The 16,643-nt window shown below is 61.7% G+C and overlaps 1 protein-coding gene across 1 annotated transcript; it reads left to right on the plus strand.

Annotated features, from left to right (window-relative positions):
* The first annotated feature begins 376 nt into the window (after nt 1-376).
* On the plus strand, nt 377-15,962 carry GAA (alpha glucosidase). The gene is made up of 20 exons (XM_074343874.1): nt 377-514; nt 2,900-3,587; nt 4,433-4,578; nt 6,199-6,364; nt 6,448-6,544; nt 7,049-7,168; nt 7,242-7,360; nt 7,445-7,576; nt 8,534-8,644; nt 9,074-9,187; nt 9,285-9,369; nt 9,849-9,966; nt 10,333-10,466; nt 11,182-11,333; nt 11,489-11,637; nt 12,640-12,781; nt 13,222-13,371; nt 13,785-13,949; nt 14,284-14,436; nt 14,864-15,962. Exons 2-20 carry the CDS (start codon nt 3,057-3,059, stop codon nt 14,921-14,923), a joined length of 2,844 nt encoding a protein of 947 aa, XP_074199975.1. The 5' UTR covers nt 377-514; nt 2,900-3,056; the 3' UTR covers nt 14,924-15,962.
* The last annotated feature ends 681 nt before the right edge of the window (nt 15,963-16,643 follow it).

Genomic DNA, 16,643 nt, shown 5'->3' on the forward strand with positions numbered 1-16,643 from the left:
GCTTTGGACAGCTTCCTCATCTTAGCACACGCCCTTTCTCAGTGTGCGGAAAGCCCCTTGTCACCGACAGTTTTCACAACAGTCGGTCTTACGGGTTATGACAATGTCTTCCTTTTCGGAATAAGTGTAAGTTGCTTCCAGATGGTCGCTACTTTCGCCGTCTGGGTGCTGAACACCTGCGCCCGCCCTCCTGGCGAGATTCGCAGTCTGGCCTTGGGGCCTGCCTGAGGGGCTCCATGAAGCCGAGGGTGGCGGGACGAGGAAGGAGGAGGGCGCGCCCCTCCCGGACCCCAAAAGGCCCGGCCTCTCCCCTGAGCGCTTCCGCAGCACGTTGCCGCCGCGCCGAGGCCCCTGAGCGCGAGGACGTCCCGACGCGCCCCGCCACCAGAGGGCGCACCTCACCAAGGGCGCCTGCGCGGCGACCTGTCACGTGACCCGCCGCCGCCGCCGCCGCCGCGCCAGCCCGCGAGGGATCCCGGGGGAGCCGCTGCAGGCCCAGCGCGCGTGCGCGGAGGTGAGCGGGCCCGGCTGCGGGTGGTCCCAGCGCGCGCCGGGGGCTCGGGAGGTCCGCTGCAGCCCCGCAGACCGGAGGCTTGGCGGGTCGGGGCAGTCGTGCCGCCCAGCGGGGAGGGGTCGATCTGTCTATTGATTGGTCGTCAGAGGTTTCCTTTTGGGGGAGTTGAGCGCTTCGTTCCGGGGGCCGCGCGCGGCGGTGGGCAGCGGTAACGACGGGGACCCCGGAAGCTCCACTGTTCCCTCGAGCTGGGCGAGGGAGGCTGCGCTTGTCCCCGTTCACAGGGAGGAGGCTGAGGCACAGGAAGTTACGAACCCTTTACTCCCCTCTCCCAGCGTGGAGCTGGGCTTTGCTCGCGGCGTGTCTGCACCAACCCCTCCCCCCCGGCCTGGGGAGCGGCGGGTCCGAGCCATTTCCCTGAAAGCGCAGGGACAGGCTCTCCGGGTCAGCAGCGCCTCTTGCCCTACTGACCTTCAGTTCTTCCCCATTTTCTAAGTTGTCGAGCGCTCTGAGGGCGGCTCTCTCCACTGTCCGTAAAATGGGAGCGGGGTGGGGGGTTGTGATGCTGCCCTGGCTGCCCCCCTGGCCGTGCCCCTGGCCACCTCTGCGGCTTCTGAAGTCTGGGTGGGAAGGGCCATGGGAATTGCCCAAGGGCTCCGGAGCAAGGACCCCTGGACTACACTGAGTTCCCCAGTGTCTGAACCATCATGATCACAAAGTCAGATGTAGGCAGCATGATCAGATGGAGCCAGGACACTGATAATCTAATTGAGCTAATCACCGGCGGTCAATGATGTCATCAGTCGTGCCTACATGATGACCCTAAACTGGCTGGGGTTTGGAGGGCTTCCAAGCTGGTAAACACATTTGTGCTCGGAGGGCAGCCGGCCCGGAGAGGGCGTGGGAGCTCTGCATACCCTCTCCGTACCGTGCCGTCTGGATTTCCTAGGTTGTGTCCTTTATAATAAACAGATAATAGTAAAGCGCTTTCTTGCTTTCTGTGAGTTGTTCAAGCCAGTTGTTGAACTTGAGAAGGTGAGCGGTGTTGTGTGAATCCTGGAATTTATAGCCTCTTAGTCAGAAGTGCCAGCGACAACCTGGGGCTTGTGATTAGTGTCTGAATTGGGGGGGGGGGGTCTTGGGGGCCTGAGCCCGCCACCTGTGAGGTCTGCGCTAACTTAACGCTGGGAGTTGGTGTCAGAACTGAATTGCTGGGCACCTGGCTGGTGTCTGGAGAATGGGGGAATTGATTGCTGTGGAAAATCCCCACACTTTTGGTGTTACAGTGTCATGAATAAAAACAATTCACTCTTGCACCTAACGTACCAGGGACCCACACTAGCCAGGCCGTGTCTGTGAGAGACTTAGACTGTCTCGGTGACCTGGGCCCACTTCCCCGTGGCATGTGACTTTTTCCCAATACTTGCATGTTTCTGGCGGCTGAAAGAATTCACAGACCTCCTGCCACAGACAGAGGCTCGGCTGCTGTTCCCAGAAGTCCATCACTGCATCTCCTGCGAAGCCAGGCTGCCTCCCAGCCATAATCCTAGGGCCGGCTGCTTCTGGGAGACTGAGACCCCTCTAACTGCCAGCTTTTGGCTCAAGGACCCCCCAGCCCTGTGGCCTTGCCCAGACTTCCTTAACCTGCACAGCTGTCTGCAGCGCTTCTTGGACCCACCGCCCTCCCGGGGAGGGAGGTCAGACTTGCGTGGGTGTGATGGCTCTCCCAGCCCTCCCCGGCAACCTCCCCATTTCCTCTCAGACATAAAAAGGACTCCTCTAGTAAAATCCGCACATGTTTAGTCCCATGTGGATGTCTGCTGCTCCTTGGAGGAGCTGGACCAACAGTGTTCCCTATAAAGTATTTAGAACGTGCAGGTGAGCACAGCACAGGTGGTAACAGCCCTGGCACGGGAGTCACCAGGTGAGGCTCCGGTGCAGCTGCTGCGACAGAGACCCCGAACCAGACCCGCGTGACAGGTGTCTCCCCCACTTGACCGCAGGGGCCAGTCCTGGGGCCATCCACGAGTAGGCCCCCGGGCTGCAGTGGCTGAGACCCATCACAGGCTATGTCCACATCCCCGTCAGCCGGAGAGGCACGGAGCGGGCTGCGCTTCCGCCCCACTGGCCAGGACGTAGTCACCTGGGCCACAGCCTCCACACAGGGGCGGGACTTACTCCCTCTACTGTCGGAGCTTGTTCGTTCCGCTTGTCAGCCTGTCCCGTGGGTCTTTGTGCGTTATTAAGTCATTTTTACAGACGTTCTAAATGTGTTTTGTTTGGGACATATCTAAAGATTTCAAATCCACTGCCACTACCCTGTTTGGGACTTTTCTCTTTTTCCTTTTTCTTCCCTCCCCCACGTCGGCCCTGCTTCTTCAGCAGACCTCACCTCCGCCCTGGGGGCTGTCCATGGGCCACAGGTTCCTGTCTGGAAGCTGCTTTGAGAGGCCCCCGAGGCCCCAGCCACCCCTCCTGCCATCCCATTGAGCCTGGTTCCTGTCTGCAGGCCTCCAGGACCCGCTGCCCACAGCACCCAGACATGAGGTGGCCGTCCTGCTCCCACACCCTGCAGGGGGTCTGCGCCCTTGCCTCCTTGGTCCTCCTGGGGCACATCCTGCTGTACAGCTTCGCAGTGGCCCCCCGAGAGCTGTGCAGCTTCTCCCGAGCACCTGAGGAGATGTACCAAGCTCGCCAGCTGGGAGCCAGTGGCCTAGGGCCCCGGCCCGCCCCAGGGCACCAAGGCAGCCCCAGGGCAGCGCCCACACGGTGTGACCTGCCCCCCGCTGGCCGCTTCGACTGTGCCCCAGACAAGGCCATCACCCGGGAGCAGTGCGAGGCCCGGGGCTGCTGCTACGTGCCCGCGAGGCAGCGGCCTCCCGGGGCCCAGATGGGGCAGCCCTGGTGCTTCTTCCCTTCCGGCTACCCCAGTTACAAGCTGGAGAACCTGACCACCACGGAGACGGGCTACACAGCCACCCTGACGCGCACCACCCCGACCTTCTTCCCCAAGGACATCATGACCTTACGGCTGGATGTGCTGATGGAGACGGAGAGCCGGCTCCACCTCACGGTGGGCGGGGGGGGGGGGGCGCAGAGAGCGTGGGCCGTGGGTGAAGACGGGCTCTACCGGGTGTTTGCTCACGCACAGATGTGTGTGGTGCCCTCCCCTGGGGTCCGGGTGTGAGCAGACACACACTCAGGGGACAGGGGTCACTAGGACAGTGACTAGAAAGTTCCAGAACTTGCTCTGGAGGGCAGGGCTCAGGATGTGGGGGTAGGAGGTTAGGTCTCCCCCAGGAAGTGACATCCCAACCGAGACCAGCAAGGGGAGAGACACTGGACAGTGCCTGGAGCAGGTGCTCAGTAAAAACTCGTCAGCCGAGTGTGAGAGCCTGCAGCACGCGGCGCAGTGCGACTCCGTTAGCTTAACAAAGTCATTGACGACAGCCCGGGATTCCTGAGTGATGACTGTGCACCAGACGAGGGTTGGGTGCTCTAGTTATGTTTTGTCACTCCCCCTGTGACAAGGTGTGCCAGGCAGAAGAGCATTGCCAGGGTCAGCAAATACCAGCACGGATTTGAACTCTGCATAACTAAGGAATTGGGGGTGGCGTTAGTGTGAGTATGTCCCACACAGTATCTGAGACATACTTACACTGAAGAAATACTTATACAGATTTCCTGGGCGTTCTGTATCTTACCTGGCAGCCCACAGGGGGTGCGCTTCTGGCTCTGTAGATAAGGACGCAGGCTCAGGGATGTTGACCAGTCCATCCACGCGCACACGCTGCATGCAGCCATGCTGGGACCTGAACTGACCCCTCGCTCCTCTGGAGGGTGAAGGACAGAGTGGGCAGGTGTGCAGGGATGGCCGGCCACCAAGGGCCTCGTGACAACACTGCTCTCATCTTCCAGATCAAAGATCCCGCCAACAGGCGCTACGAAGTGCCCTTGGAGACCCCGCGTGTCCACAGCCGGGCGCCGTCCACGCTCTACAGTGTGGCGTTCTCGGAGGAGCCCTTTGGGGTGGTCGTGCGGCGGAAGCTGGATGGACGGGTGCTGTGAGTGCCCTGGTCTCTGTGCCCTCCACCTGGTGGGAGGGTCAGGGAGCTGGAGAACGTCATCTCTGACCCCATGGTGGTCCACCTCCCCCTCTGGCCACTCTGGTGTTCCTGACCCCTGGGTCGTGGTGCTCACTGCTCCCTCCAACTGGAGCCCTCAGGGGCCCCTGCAACCATCTAGCCCAGGGTTCCCCTTGGGGTGATTTTCCCCTGGGGGACATTCGACAACAGCTGGAGACATATAGAATGTCAGTACTGGGGGTGAGGGCACAGGGATGCCACTCAACACCCCACAGTGCGCAGGACAGCCCAGAACACGGAGCGGTCAGCAGAACGTCAGCAGAGCTGGGCCGAGGACCCCTGGCTCAGCCTAGAGTGCTCCCCAACCCCGGGCAGCACCTTACCCTGCTTTATCCTCATTTATGACTTACCACGTGTCACACATCCAGCATACCAGGCACCATGGCTATTCACCCTTCTAACCCCCACGACGCCTCGGATGTAGGTGCTGTTTCATCCCCACTTTACAGGCTGGAGAGCAGAGGCAGAGAGAGGCCAGACCCTTGCTGGCAGTGAGAGAGCCAGAGCCAGCGTCCATGCTATTGGCCACTCTGCTCCGTGTCCCTGTAGGGTTTGTCCCCTGTGGGATCTTACCCTTGCTTGGATCAGGGCTGCCATCTGCTGTTCCCTCCTGAGCCGCCAGCTCCTAGAGCAGTTCTGACCTGCAGCAGGGCCTGGCGGATATTCGTGGAGAGAACAGGGCCGTGCTTGGTCTCGCCCTCGCCTCCCCCTCCGCCCACCCCCCAGGTACTGGATGCAGGAAGCATCTCTTAGACTCCAGTGCCGTGGCTGTGAGTCCGAGTGTTGGGTGTGTCTCGGGCCCAGAAGCGGCCCAGTTCCCCCAGCCGCAGGGCCAGCGGTTCTTCTGCGGCTGCCTGGCCTTGACGCTGGACTGTGCAAGGCCATTTCCCAGGACGCACCCCGTGCACTTCACCCACAGGGTCCTACCTAAATGTGTGCCGACCGACAAGGCCCTGCTTTGCACTGAGCTCAGCCACACACTTGAAAGGAGGGAACTTGAATGGGCCCTGATCTTCAGAGATCTGGCCTTCTGAAGTGCATTTCTTGCTTTTGTCACCGTCCACTTCTTGGCTGGGCCTGATGGACCTGCTCCTGGGGCTGAGCCAGCAGGGAGCGGCAGCTCGAGCCCACGGCAGGGCAGTGCCAGGGCAGAAACGGGCTGTGCAGGCGCAGCGGGGCGGCCTGGGAAGCTGACCTTCAGGCAGAGTTCTGAGAGAAGTTTCTAAGCATTTATCAGGTCTTGGTCTTGAAAACACACCCGCACGCAGGTGAGCAGAGTCCCGCCCGGTGTGGGTGGGTGGTGCTGGAGCCCATCCCGTGAAGTTAGCCGTGACTTGTCTTCCAGGCGGAGGGGGAGCTTCGAGGCTCCCCAGCAGCCCCTGGCTGGGCAGCTCCACGGAGTCAGGAGCAGTCTGGCCCTCTCGGGAGGTGCTCGGGGCCACGACTCCCAGGACTAGGAGGGTTTCAGGCAGCCCCTACCCAGTGTCTGCGCACGGTGAGGGCTCCTGGGGCCATTGGCCTCTCGTCTCTTCCCGGCAGGCTGAACACCACCGTGGCTCCCCTGTTCTTTGCCGACCAGTTTCTGCAGCTGTCCACCTCCCTGCCATCCCAGCACATCACAGGCCTTGCCGAACACCTCGGGCCCCTGATGCTCAGCACCAACTGGACCAAGGTCACCCTCTGGAATCGGGACATCGCCCCCGTGGTAAAGGGGCAGCTAGGGCGGGGCCTGGGATCAGAGGGGCCGCATGGGCCGGGAACTAAAGCCGGATGTCCGCTGTGTCCCAGCCTGATGTGAACCTGTACGGGTCCCACCCTTTCTACCTGGTGCTGGAGGACGACGGGTCAGCTCACGGGGTCTTCCTGCTGAACAGCAATGCCATGGGTAAGCCAGCTGGCACCGGGGTCCCCCATGTCCCCCAGCCAGTTCTGCTTCTGAGCCCCCTGCCAGGGTTTCCCTGGTGTGACTGCACCCCCTCCTTCATAGAGGGAGGTGGAGCTCTCTACCTGCCCAACAGGCTGAAGATAGAGGAAGAGGCAGGCGGGTCTGGGCTCGTTCACTCTTCTGAGAAATGACCAGTGGGTTGTGGCCTCTGCCAGCTCTGTCCTTCAGTGCCCCTGAAGTGGGCTCTGGGACTTCTTCCCAGGGCCAGGCCAAGGCCAGAAAGAGGGTTCTTGGGCCTAGCTGCTCAGCCTCCTCCTGTCCTGCTCCAAGTCCCTCAGCAAGCTGGGCTCAGAGTGACTTCCCCAGGGCCCCCAAGCTCCCTGTGGGAGGACCCCACCTGTCCAGTGGTGCTTTGGCCCATTGATGCAGCTCCGAAGGCCGTGGGGGTGGGGGAAGGGGAGGGGGCGAGTATGTGTCTCAGAGTCTTGGGGCTGCTTCCCCCAGACGTGGTCCTGCAGCCAAGCCCAGCCCTCAGCTGGAGGTCGACAGGCGGGATTCTGGACTTGTACGTCTTCCTGGGCCCGGAGCCCAAGAACGCAGTGCAGCAGTACCTGGACATCGTGGGTAGGCCTGCTTCCTGGCCCGGCTCCGTCCTCCCGGGCCCCTGCTGTCCACTCACAGTCCCTTTGGCTCCCAGGCCACCCGTTCATGCCGCCGTACTGGGGCCTGGGCTTCCACCTGTGTCGCTGGGGCTACTCCTCCACCGCCATCACCCGCCAGGTTGTGGAGAACATGACCAGGGCCCATTTCCCCCTGGTGAGTGCCGGGGAGGGGCCTGGGGCAGCGGCCGGCCGGGCCCAGCGAGCCTGGGCCCCGACTGCTCCTGTGCTGTGGCTGCAGGACGTCCAGTGGAACGACGTGGACTACATGGACGCCAGGAGGGACTTCACTTTCAACAAGGACGGCTTCGGGGACTTCCCGGCCATGGTGCAGGAGCTCCACCAGGGCGGCCGGCGGTACATGCTGATCGTCGTGAGTGCCCTGTCCCTCCCACCCCGTGCCACGTGGAGCGTCTTCTTTGGGAAGAAGAGGGTCCCAGTGTCTGGTAGCTCCAACTCTGGGTGGCATCGTCTCATCCCAGCCGCGGTCACTGAGGACATTTATGAGGGTCTCCGATGTCGAGGGAACATCAGATTCACAGATTTGGCCCCTGCCGTCTGGGGATATCCCTGGAAACCTCTGTCCATTGCTCAGGACCCCTCCAGCCGCAGGTTACTTGCAGAGCTTAGAGCAAGCTGTGGGGGTGGGGGCGTTGCTCAGCTGACACCTGTCAGCATGGAAGGCCCGTGGAGCTTTGTGCCGGGGCCGCTGGCCCTGCCCCCACCCCCACCCCCAGTCAGCTCTGTCTTGTGGGAAGGAGGGCAGGGCCTGGGCAGCTCAGCTCAAAGGCTCGTTCCCCGGGCCAGTCCCCGCAGCCAGAGGGGGTGCGAGCGATTCCGGGGCTGGTGTGGCCGGGCCAGCCTGCAGCCAGAGAAGGAGAAGGTGGGGAGTAGGGGCTGAGATGACCAAACGGTCACCACCGTGGATACTCTCTCAGGACAGGAAGTGCGTTTGGAGTTAGGCTGATGGTCATTTCCATCCTCACAGCCCCTCTGAGGGCAGCAGCGTCCAGGGGCACTCAGCAGGGAGGTCAGATGGAACCTTTTCCTTTTTTTTCTAAGTGAAGTATATGCTCACCGTAGAACGTTTGTGAAACCCTAGACCCTTAACACGGCTTGCATCCGGGTGTGCCCCCGTTGGCCACAGGCGCCCCTGCTGCCTCCAGTCTCTAGGGGAGAGGTCACGTGCACCTCCACACCCAGCGGGCTGGCTCGTGCATGGCCGCTTGGCCTATTTAACATTTGTTGAGAGCGTTTCCGCGTTTTCCTGGCGATGGTGCCAAAGCTTCAGGCGTTGTCTTCCCGTTCTGACTGGTCCCTCTCACCCCAGGATCCTGCCATCAGCAGCTCCAGCCCTGCCGGGACCTACCGCCCCTACGACGAGGGCCTGCGGCGGGGGGTCTTCATCACCAACGAGACCGGGCAGCCTCTGATTGGGAAGGTACGGCGGGGCCTGGAGGCAAGGGTGAGAGGGCAGGGGTCTCCGGCCAGTGGGGCTGAGAGGGGGTCACACTGGGGGTGACAAGGACCAGAAACGCCACTTCGAAGCCTTCTGCCAGGGACCCTTGTTCGCGGGCAGCTCGGGCACGAGCTCTGCAGACCCTCAGGGGCCTGGGGGCCTCCACATCGTCCCGACAGCTCCCGGGCAGAGGCCAGGCCTTGCGCTCCAGGCTGGGCCCGAACCAGGAGGAGGGGGTTCTGGGGCCTCGGACCCCCGCCTGAAAGTGGCCTCTGATGAGGTTTTCCCTGCAGTGTGTCCCCCCGCTCCTCCCCTCCGCCGTCCGCCATCGCCGGGGAGGTAGTGAGGCTGCGGCCCTGCCCACGGCCGGAATGCCCCGGGCCTCCATCTCCCCTCTGGCCTCTCGTCCAGGTGTGGCCCGGACTCACCGCCTTCCCCGACTTCACCAACCCCGAGGCCCTAGGCTGGTGGCAGGACATGGTGGGCGAGTTCCACGCCCAGGTGCCCTTCGATGGCATGTGGATTGTGAGTGTGGCCCTGCCCCTGGGTGTCCTGTGGTCTCGGGGACCAGTCCCACCCTCTGTGCCAGGCCAGGCGCCCACCCCCAGGGGCTCTCTCACAGGACATGAACGAGCCATCCAACTTCGTGAGGGGCTCTGTGGACGGCTGCCCCAACAGTGACCTGGAGAACCCGCCCTACGTGCCAGGTGAGCTGCCCCACCTGCCCACCCACCAGCACCAGTCGGCTGAGGGTTTAATGGCTCAAATAAGGGATTTCCCTTCTCTGGTTTGGGAGGCTCAAAGCTGTGGTTTCTGAGAAGCCAGTGGACAGCAGCCACCCCGGGAAAGGCGAGGGGAACCCCAGGAGTAAGGTTCAGGTGGGGAGACCCCAGCCACGCAACGCTGACCGGGCACGTGCAGCAGAGGCGAGACCCTTTGCGGGGGAAGAGGGGCCGGGGGGATTTCAGACTTTGGCAGCTGCACAGGGCAAGACTTGAAGTGGTTCAGGAGCAGGCGGATGTGCGGTCTGGGGTCTGCAGGGGCCAGCCTGCAGCGTCACCTTGTCCTGTCCTTGGAAAAGTGGAGACTTCAGGGACGCACCTCAAATCCTAGAGGGGCTCCCAGAATGTGAGGGGCACCAGCCTTCCAGGTAGAGGCTCCAAGGAAACTGCCCCCTCTCCTCCAGGGGTGGTCGGCGGGACCCTCCGGGCAGCCACCATCTGCGCCTCCAGCCAGCAGTTCCTCTCCACGCACTACAACCTGCACAACCTGTATGGCCTGACCGAGGCCTTCGCCTCCCACAGGTGAGGGGCTCCAGGCCAGGTGCTGTGAGGGGCTGGGTACGGGAAGGAGAAGAGGAGGCCCCAGGTCCCCTGCCACTCCAGCCCCCTCCCCCAGCTCCACACCTAGTGCCTCAGGAAGGGTGTGGTGCCTGGACAGCAAGGTCAGGGCTGACCAGCACCTCTGGCTCCCGTGGGACTCGAGGGACGCTTGTCCTTCCCGTGACACATGCATCTCTGAGTGTCATCAAGTGGCAGAGCTGACTGCCCAGCAGACACTGGCGGCGGCCTCAGCCGGCTAGCTCCGTGCCCCCAGCTCGTCCACCCTGCTGCTTCCCCGGGCTCCCGGTGACCCCCGCTCACACAGCCCTGTCCCCCTGCTCCGCCCAGAGCCCTGGTGAAGGCTCGGGGGAGGCGGCCCTTCGTGATCTCTCGCTCAACCTTTGCTGGCCACGGCCGATTCGCTGGCCACTGGACAGGGGACGTGTGGAGCAGCTGGGAGCAGCTCTCCTACTCCGTGTCAGGTGAGCGCACCGGTCAAGAGGGGTGTGAGGGGGACCGTGGGCCACTCTCTGGGGAGGTTTGCCCAGAGCTGGGTCCTCAGACATGCTGCAATGGCGTGGGGTCCACCACCAAACCCTGTGGGGCATGAGGCCCACCCCGGGCCCTGTGCACCCATGCAGGGGGGCTCACTTGTGCAGGGGCTCACCTGTGGTGCCCCTCTTCCAAAGCTTCCCATCTCCGTTTCATGCTGGCTACTGTCTGCCAGCAGAATGTCCCTTCTGGTGACCACATCCTGGGCTGTGTGAAACTGCATCCGAGCTCAGTCAGGGTACCCCCCACCCCTCATCTCAGTGCCCGGCTCCACCCTGCGAAGAGGAATTTGATTTTTGTTCTGAGAGCTCTGATGCTGCAGACACGTGTTAGGCCCAGAGAGGGCTCGGGAGCCCTGGGGAAGGGGTTAGAAGTGACCCCCTGGGCCACAGCCAAAAAGAGTCTCCGCCAAAGCCCCAGCCTGGATGTGCTTTCATAGACTTTTGCTTCTGTGTGGGAGCGTCTGCAGAGCCTCAGGCCACCGGGAGTCTGCTGAGCTGAGCTCTCTGGGGAAGGTGGGGCCTGGTGGGAGGGCTGTTGGGAGGGATCCTTGCCTCCAGCCAGCTCAGCAGACACTGTCGGTCTCCTTGGCTCTGGACTGGTCCGGCTGTGGCAGCCTGAGACCCGTCTGACTCTGCCTCCCAGCCATCCTGCTTTTCAATCTGGTGGGGGTGCCCCTGGTGGGGGCGGACGTCTGCGGCTTCCTGGGCAACACCTCGGAGGAGCTGTGCGTGCGCTGGACCCAGCTGGGGGCCTTCTACCCCTTCATGCGGAACCACAACGACCTCAGCAGCCTGGTAGGGCACGGGCCGTGCTCTGAGAAACGCCCACTTTCTGTGCCAGCCAGCCTGACACAGGCCCAAAAGTGCCCGGTCTCCAGGGTGGGGGGACCTCAGGGTCCTGGACCCCAGATCCTAGGTGTTTCCTCTGCTCCCTCCACCCACCGCTGCAGCCGCAGGAGCCGTACAGGTTCAGCGAGACGGCGCAGCAAGCCATGAGGAAGGCCTTGGGCCTGCGCTACGCGCTCCTGCCCCACCTCTACACGCTGTTCCACGGGGCCCACGTCAGGGGCGAGACCGTGGCTCGGCCCCTCTTCCTGGAGTGAGTGTCTGGGTTGGGAGCGATAACCTTGGGCCCCCTGACCCCAGGGTGGCCGTCCTGCCACAGGGGGTGTACCAGGCACCAAGAGAGGGAGGAGGTTGAAGCAAAACCTGGGCCCTCTCCCTGGGGTGCCCACTGCACCCCCAGTCCCCACCCCTTAGATTCCAGCCCGACTTGGGGCACTCCATAAAGAAAACCTAGGCTGAGGCACACTGAGTACAGACCAGGCCTACCAGACGGTCAAGCAACTTGCAGACTCCCATGATTGAGTCCATTTGGGGCTTAAGAGAACAAGACCACAGAAGAATCCAGTAGACGCCCCCAATAGGATGTCGTATACCTAAGAAGTACTGTACCGGCCGTCAAGTGGCACCTCAGATCATTGGCTTAAGGATTCTCCAGTAGTAAGGTCATTAGTTAGCTGTTTGCAAAAATCAATTTATTTTCCCCTCACGCGGCACAAACATAAATTCCAGATGGATTAAGTAATTAAATGTCAAAAATTAAGCTGGAGAGAATGCCACAGGAAAACGGAAGTGAGTGCTTCTCTATGCTCTGGCAGGAGAGGGCTTTCTAAGCGTCAAAAGCAAAAAGCAAAGGGAAGGAGGTGTAACTTAGGGGGAAAAAAGTGACACTTCTCCGAACATAAACAGAAAAGTATTAAAACCGCTCTGAACGTAGGTTGCCAAGGGGAATGAAAGGGAGAAAACATTGTCAATGAAGTGGTGCTCACGCCCCCTAAATGCCCAGAACCTCAGACCAGGGGTAAAAGCAATATTAAGAGCCAAGCAGACACGTGGGCAAGGACACAGCTTGCAGACGGCAGGTGTGAGTGCATCGCGCCAGAACGCCGGGCCCGGGCGGGGTCGCTCTCGGCTTCTGCCTTGACTTCAGTCAGCCAGAACCAGCTCTGCCGCATGTAACCCCGGGTCCCCTGGTTCCTTTCCGAGTCCCCTCAGAGGTCACTAGCCTCCCCCTTGCCTTGGTCCCTCCTGCTTGAAGGTTCCCCAGAGACCCCCGCACCTGGACCGTGGACCACCAGCTCCTGTGGGGGGAGGCTCTGCTCATCACTCCAGTCCTCGAGGCCGGGAAGGTTGAGGTCACTGGCTACTTCCCCCGAGGCACGTGGTATGACCTGCAGATGGTGAGTCTTGGGCCCCTGAAATCAGGGAGGACTGGGGAGCCCGAGGGAGCCCTCCTTCTGGCTCTGTTGGTGTGGGCCAGATGGTGAAAAAGGCACACGTTTGTCGAGTCCCACCTGGTTACACGTGGGCCTCCCCTGGGTGCTCCACCAGCATCATCCCTGCAGTCCTTGCAGGAACCCATTTCTCAGATGGGGAAACTGAGGCTAAGCTGACTTGCTGCCTAGCTGAGCCTGGACTCTAGTTCTCATGCCCTCAAACTCCTGCCCCTCCCTGTGTCCTCTGACCTGCCCCACTGGAGCCCTGGTGCTGTGTCTCATGCTGTATCTCAGGCCTCTCACACTGTCCACACTGCGTGGCCAGGTCTCCACCCTTGGCTCTCGACAACAGCGCAGGGTCTTGGCACTGCCCAGGACCCTTTGTGACATGACAAACCCTCCAGGTGCCAGCTCAGGCCTTTGGCAGCCATCCACTTCCGCCCGCTGCACCCCTAACATCCATCATCCACAGTGAGGGGCAGTGGGTGATGCTACCCGCCCCACTGGACACCATCAACCTCCACGTCCGGGCCGGTCACATCATCCCCATGCAGGTACCTGGGCCGGGCCCCCAAGCCCATCTGTCCAGCACTGGAGCTGCTGGGACCCCCATGTGCCTCTGTTCAATTGGGAGTCCACCCTCAGGCCCCCAAGCAGAGATGATAGTTCTGAGGGTTGAGGATGAACCAGGCCAGATATATCTGCTGGGGTGGGCAGAGGGGAGGCCAGCTTCACTGGCCATTCTCAGAAAACAGTCCATCAGCAAGCCTCTGTGGGCCTCTTATGTCCTCTGAGGGATCCACCTGGGCCAGGGTGGTCACCACAGGCATCCAGGCTGCTCGGCTGTAGGCTGTCCTGCGGATCCTGGTTTCTTGCAGCACGACGCTGTCACAGCCCAGTGCTCCCCACACCTGGGTCTGGGGGCCTCCACCAGGCTGGGGACAGTGACATGGGCCATGTCCTCCAGGGCCCAGGCCTCACAACCACAGAGTCCCGCAAACAGCCCATGGCCTTGGCCGTGGCACTGACCCCGAGCGGGGAGGCCCGAGGGGAGCTGTTCTGGGACGACGGGGAGAGCCTGGGGGTGCTGGAGCGCGGGGCTTACACGCAGGTCATCTTTCTGGCTGGAAACGTGAGTCCTGGGGCCCGCCTAGGCTGGGGGCCATCTTGGGGTGACCATCCAGATTTGGTGAGGGGCGCTGGCCTGGGGTCCCGGGGTGGACCCCTGTCCCTGGGTCAGCCCAACTGGCGGAGAGAGGGGCTCATGGACTGAGCGCTTCGGCCGAGCCCCTCGCACTGCGCCAGTGGCCCGGGCTTTGTCTGCGTGGGCGTGCTGCTGAGCTGCCCTCCCTGTCTGCTGTCTAGCAGCGCTGGCCCCGCGGGGCTCCCTGTCCCGCCGGTGGGGCTCCCTGCCCCAGGCCGTGTGCTCACAGACCGTGTTCTGTCTCTGTCTCTGCTCCGTGCAGAACACTGTCGTGAACCAGTTGGTGCGTGTGAGCAGCGAGGGGGCCAGCCTGCAGCTGAGGAAGGTGATCGTCCTTGGGGTGGCCATGGCCCCCCAGCAGGTCCTCTGCAACGGCGTTCCTGTCTCTAACTTCACCTACAGCCCTGACACTGAGGCAAGAGGGCCCACATCTGGGGCCAGAGGGCCTGTCCCCAGGGGGTGCGTGAGGGGGCAGGAGGTGCCCGTTGAGCTGGCATCACAGGACTCACTGTCCAGAAGGGGGAGGACACTCAGGCCTCACAGGGGGCGGAAAGGAACTGGCTCCTCAGGGGAGGAGCAGGAAGATCGGCTTCCTCGTACTCTGCCCGTATCTTTCCTCTGCCCGTGTCCAGTGTCCGCCACTGGGTAAAGGGCAGCTCAGCTAACTTCCAAAGCAAACTAAGGCAGCCACTGCCCAGGGCGCTGCGGGGGAAACACACTGAGCAGCTTACAGGGCCGGGAAGGCCCCGTGTCCACCACCCACCCATGTCCAGACTCCTGTCTGCCTCACCTCTGTTGCCAAGTGTTTAGTGACCAAGTTTTCTTCTGTTTCTCTTCCCCAGACCCTGGACATCCCTGTCTCACTGATGATGGGAAAGCAGTTTCTCATCAGTTGGTCTTAACTCAGGGCCCAGTGGTGTGTGGTCCCTTAGACTTCCCAGCGGCTCAGCACTGCGTGCCCTCGGTCAGCCGTGTGAGGGCCTAGTGTCACATGGCGCTGACTTCCCTGAACACCCGAACCTGCTTGTGAGTCTGCTTCCCCGGCTCTGGGCCAGAGGCTCGTCTGAGTTGTTTGCATAGATCCCAGTCAGCACAGGGCCCCGAAGGTGCCGTTTGGAATGCTGCACTGGAAGGTTTGCCTCTCCGGGCGGGGCCTGTCACTGTGACGTGTGCACCGCCAGCCACCGCTGCCTGCCCGTGGCACAGAGGTGGTGCTTGGGATGCGTGTTACCTGCACCCCAGGGTCCCACCACGGGCGGCTCTACTGCTGCCCTGACCTGATGGAAGCAGACCTGGGGCCGCTGCCCCACACAGGTGGGGCTGTCCACCAGTCTGAGGAGGGGCCTGGGGACTCGGCAGAACTCACAGGGTTTGGGACACCCTTCATCTAAAGTGCAATTGTTTTTAGTAAAAGGGGCATCTGCAATGCTTCTGCTGAAGCTTCTGCTGGTCCTTCTGGGATTCGGGGTAGGGAGGCTGTGTCTCCAGACTGACACAGCAACAGCCCCTCCATCCTCGGTGGGCCCTGGACTTGCCTGGGTGGGCGAGTGCTGCGCTGTGCTCTCAAAGCAGCATCATTGTGCGCCCACATCACCGCACACCCCCATGTCACCCGGCCTAAGGTGACTCGAGGACACAGCTGGGCCTGGTGCCACAGGCACAGTGGGAGATGGGCCCCCCACCCCAAGGACCGTGTGGATAAAGCTACCTCCCACCCCCTTCCCCAGGCAACCACTTGGTCAGCATAGTTTATGTTTTCTGGAATTTTGTATAAATGGAGTCGCATAGCATACACGTTTTGTCTAACATTACTCAGAGATTCATCCACGTTGTGTGTGCTTTTTCACTGCCCAACAGCTTTCCACCGCATGGAGAATTTTAACAGACGTTAAGATTGTTTGCAGTTTCTGGCTACTGTGAATAAAGATGTGGTAAGCAGTCTCTGAATGGACATGCTTTTATTTCTCTTGAGCAAATACCAGGGGTGGTAAGGAAGGGGCGGGTGGTGGTTAATGTTTTAAGAAGCTGCTGAGCCGTCTACCGCAGCGGCTGGCCCGCTCTGCGCCCACCAGCCCCGCGTCACTCCGTGTGGTCGCTGCACCTTCAGCCGACCCAGGGGCAGCGGATCTCGCGGCTCTGACGCAGCCCTAGTGAGGGGTGTGTCGGGGTTCTTGTCATGGACTCACGTCGCCCAGAATCTCTGGTGTCTGTTCAGGTGTTTTGGCGACTTTTTACTTGCATTTATTCATCTCATCACTGGTTATAAAGTACGCTGTGGTAACTTGTTATGGTAGCAATGGAACAACAGTCCCAGCAGCTTAAAACGAGGTTTGTTCTCGCGGTTCTGACCTGCTCTCAACTGGGCTGAAGTCAGGAGGCAGCTGGGCAGCTTCCTCTCTGGCGGCTCCGGGGGGGAACCCGGTCCCGGGCTCAGGCCAGCTGTGGCAGGCAGCATCCGGGTGTGGAGGGGTGGGGTCCACCTGTCCCTGTGGCTGGCTGTATCCTCTGCCTAGTGTCCCCCCAACCCCCACACTCATGCCCTTTTTGCTTCTGAGTATAACCACCTTAGAGAAGTGTTGATTCCTCACCTGATCTGCAACCGATACGGGTCACTCAGCACAC

Source organism: Camelus bactrianus, chromosome 16 (genome assembly GCF_048773025.1).
Source record: "Camelus bactrianus isolate YW-2024 breed Bactrian camel chromosome 16, ASM4877302v1, whole genome shotgun sequence".
Lineage (NCBI taxonomy): Eukaryota > Metazoa > Chordata > Mammalia > Artiodactyla > Camelidae > Camelus > Camelus bactrianus.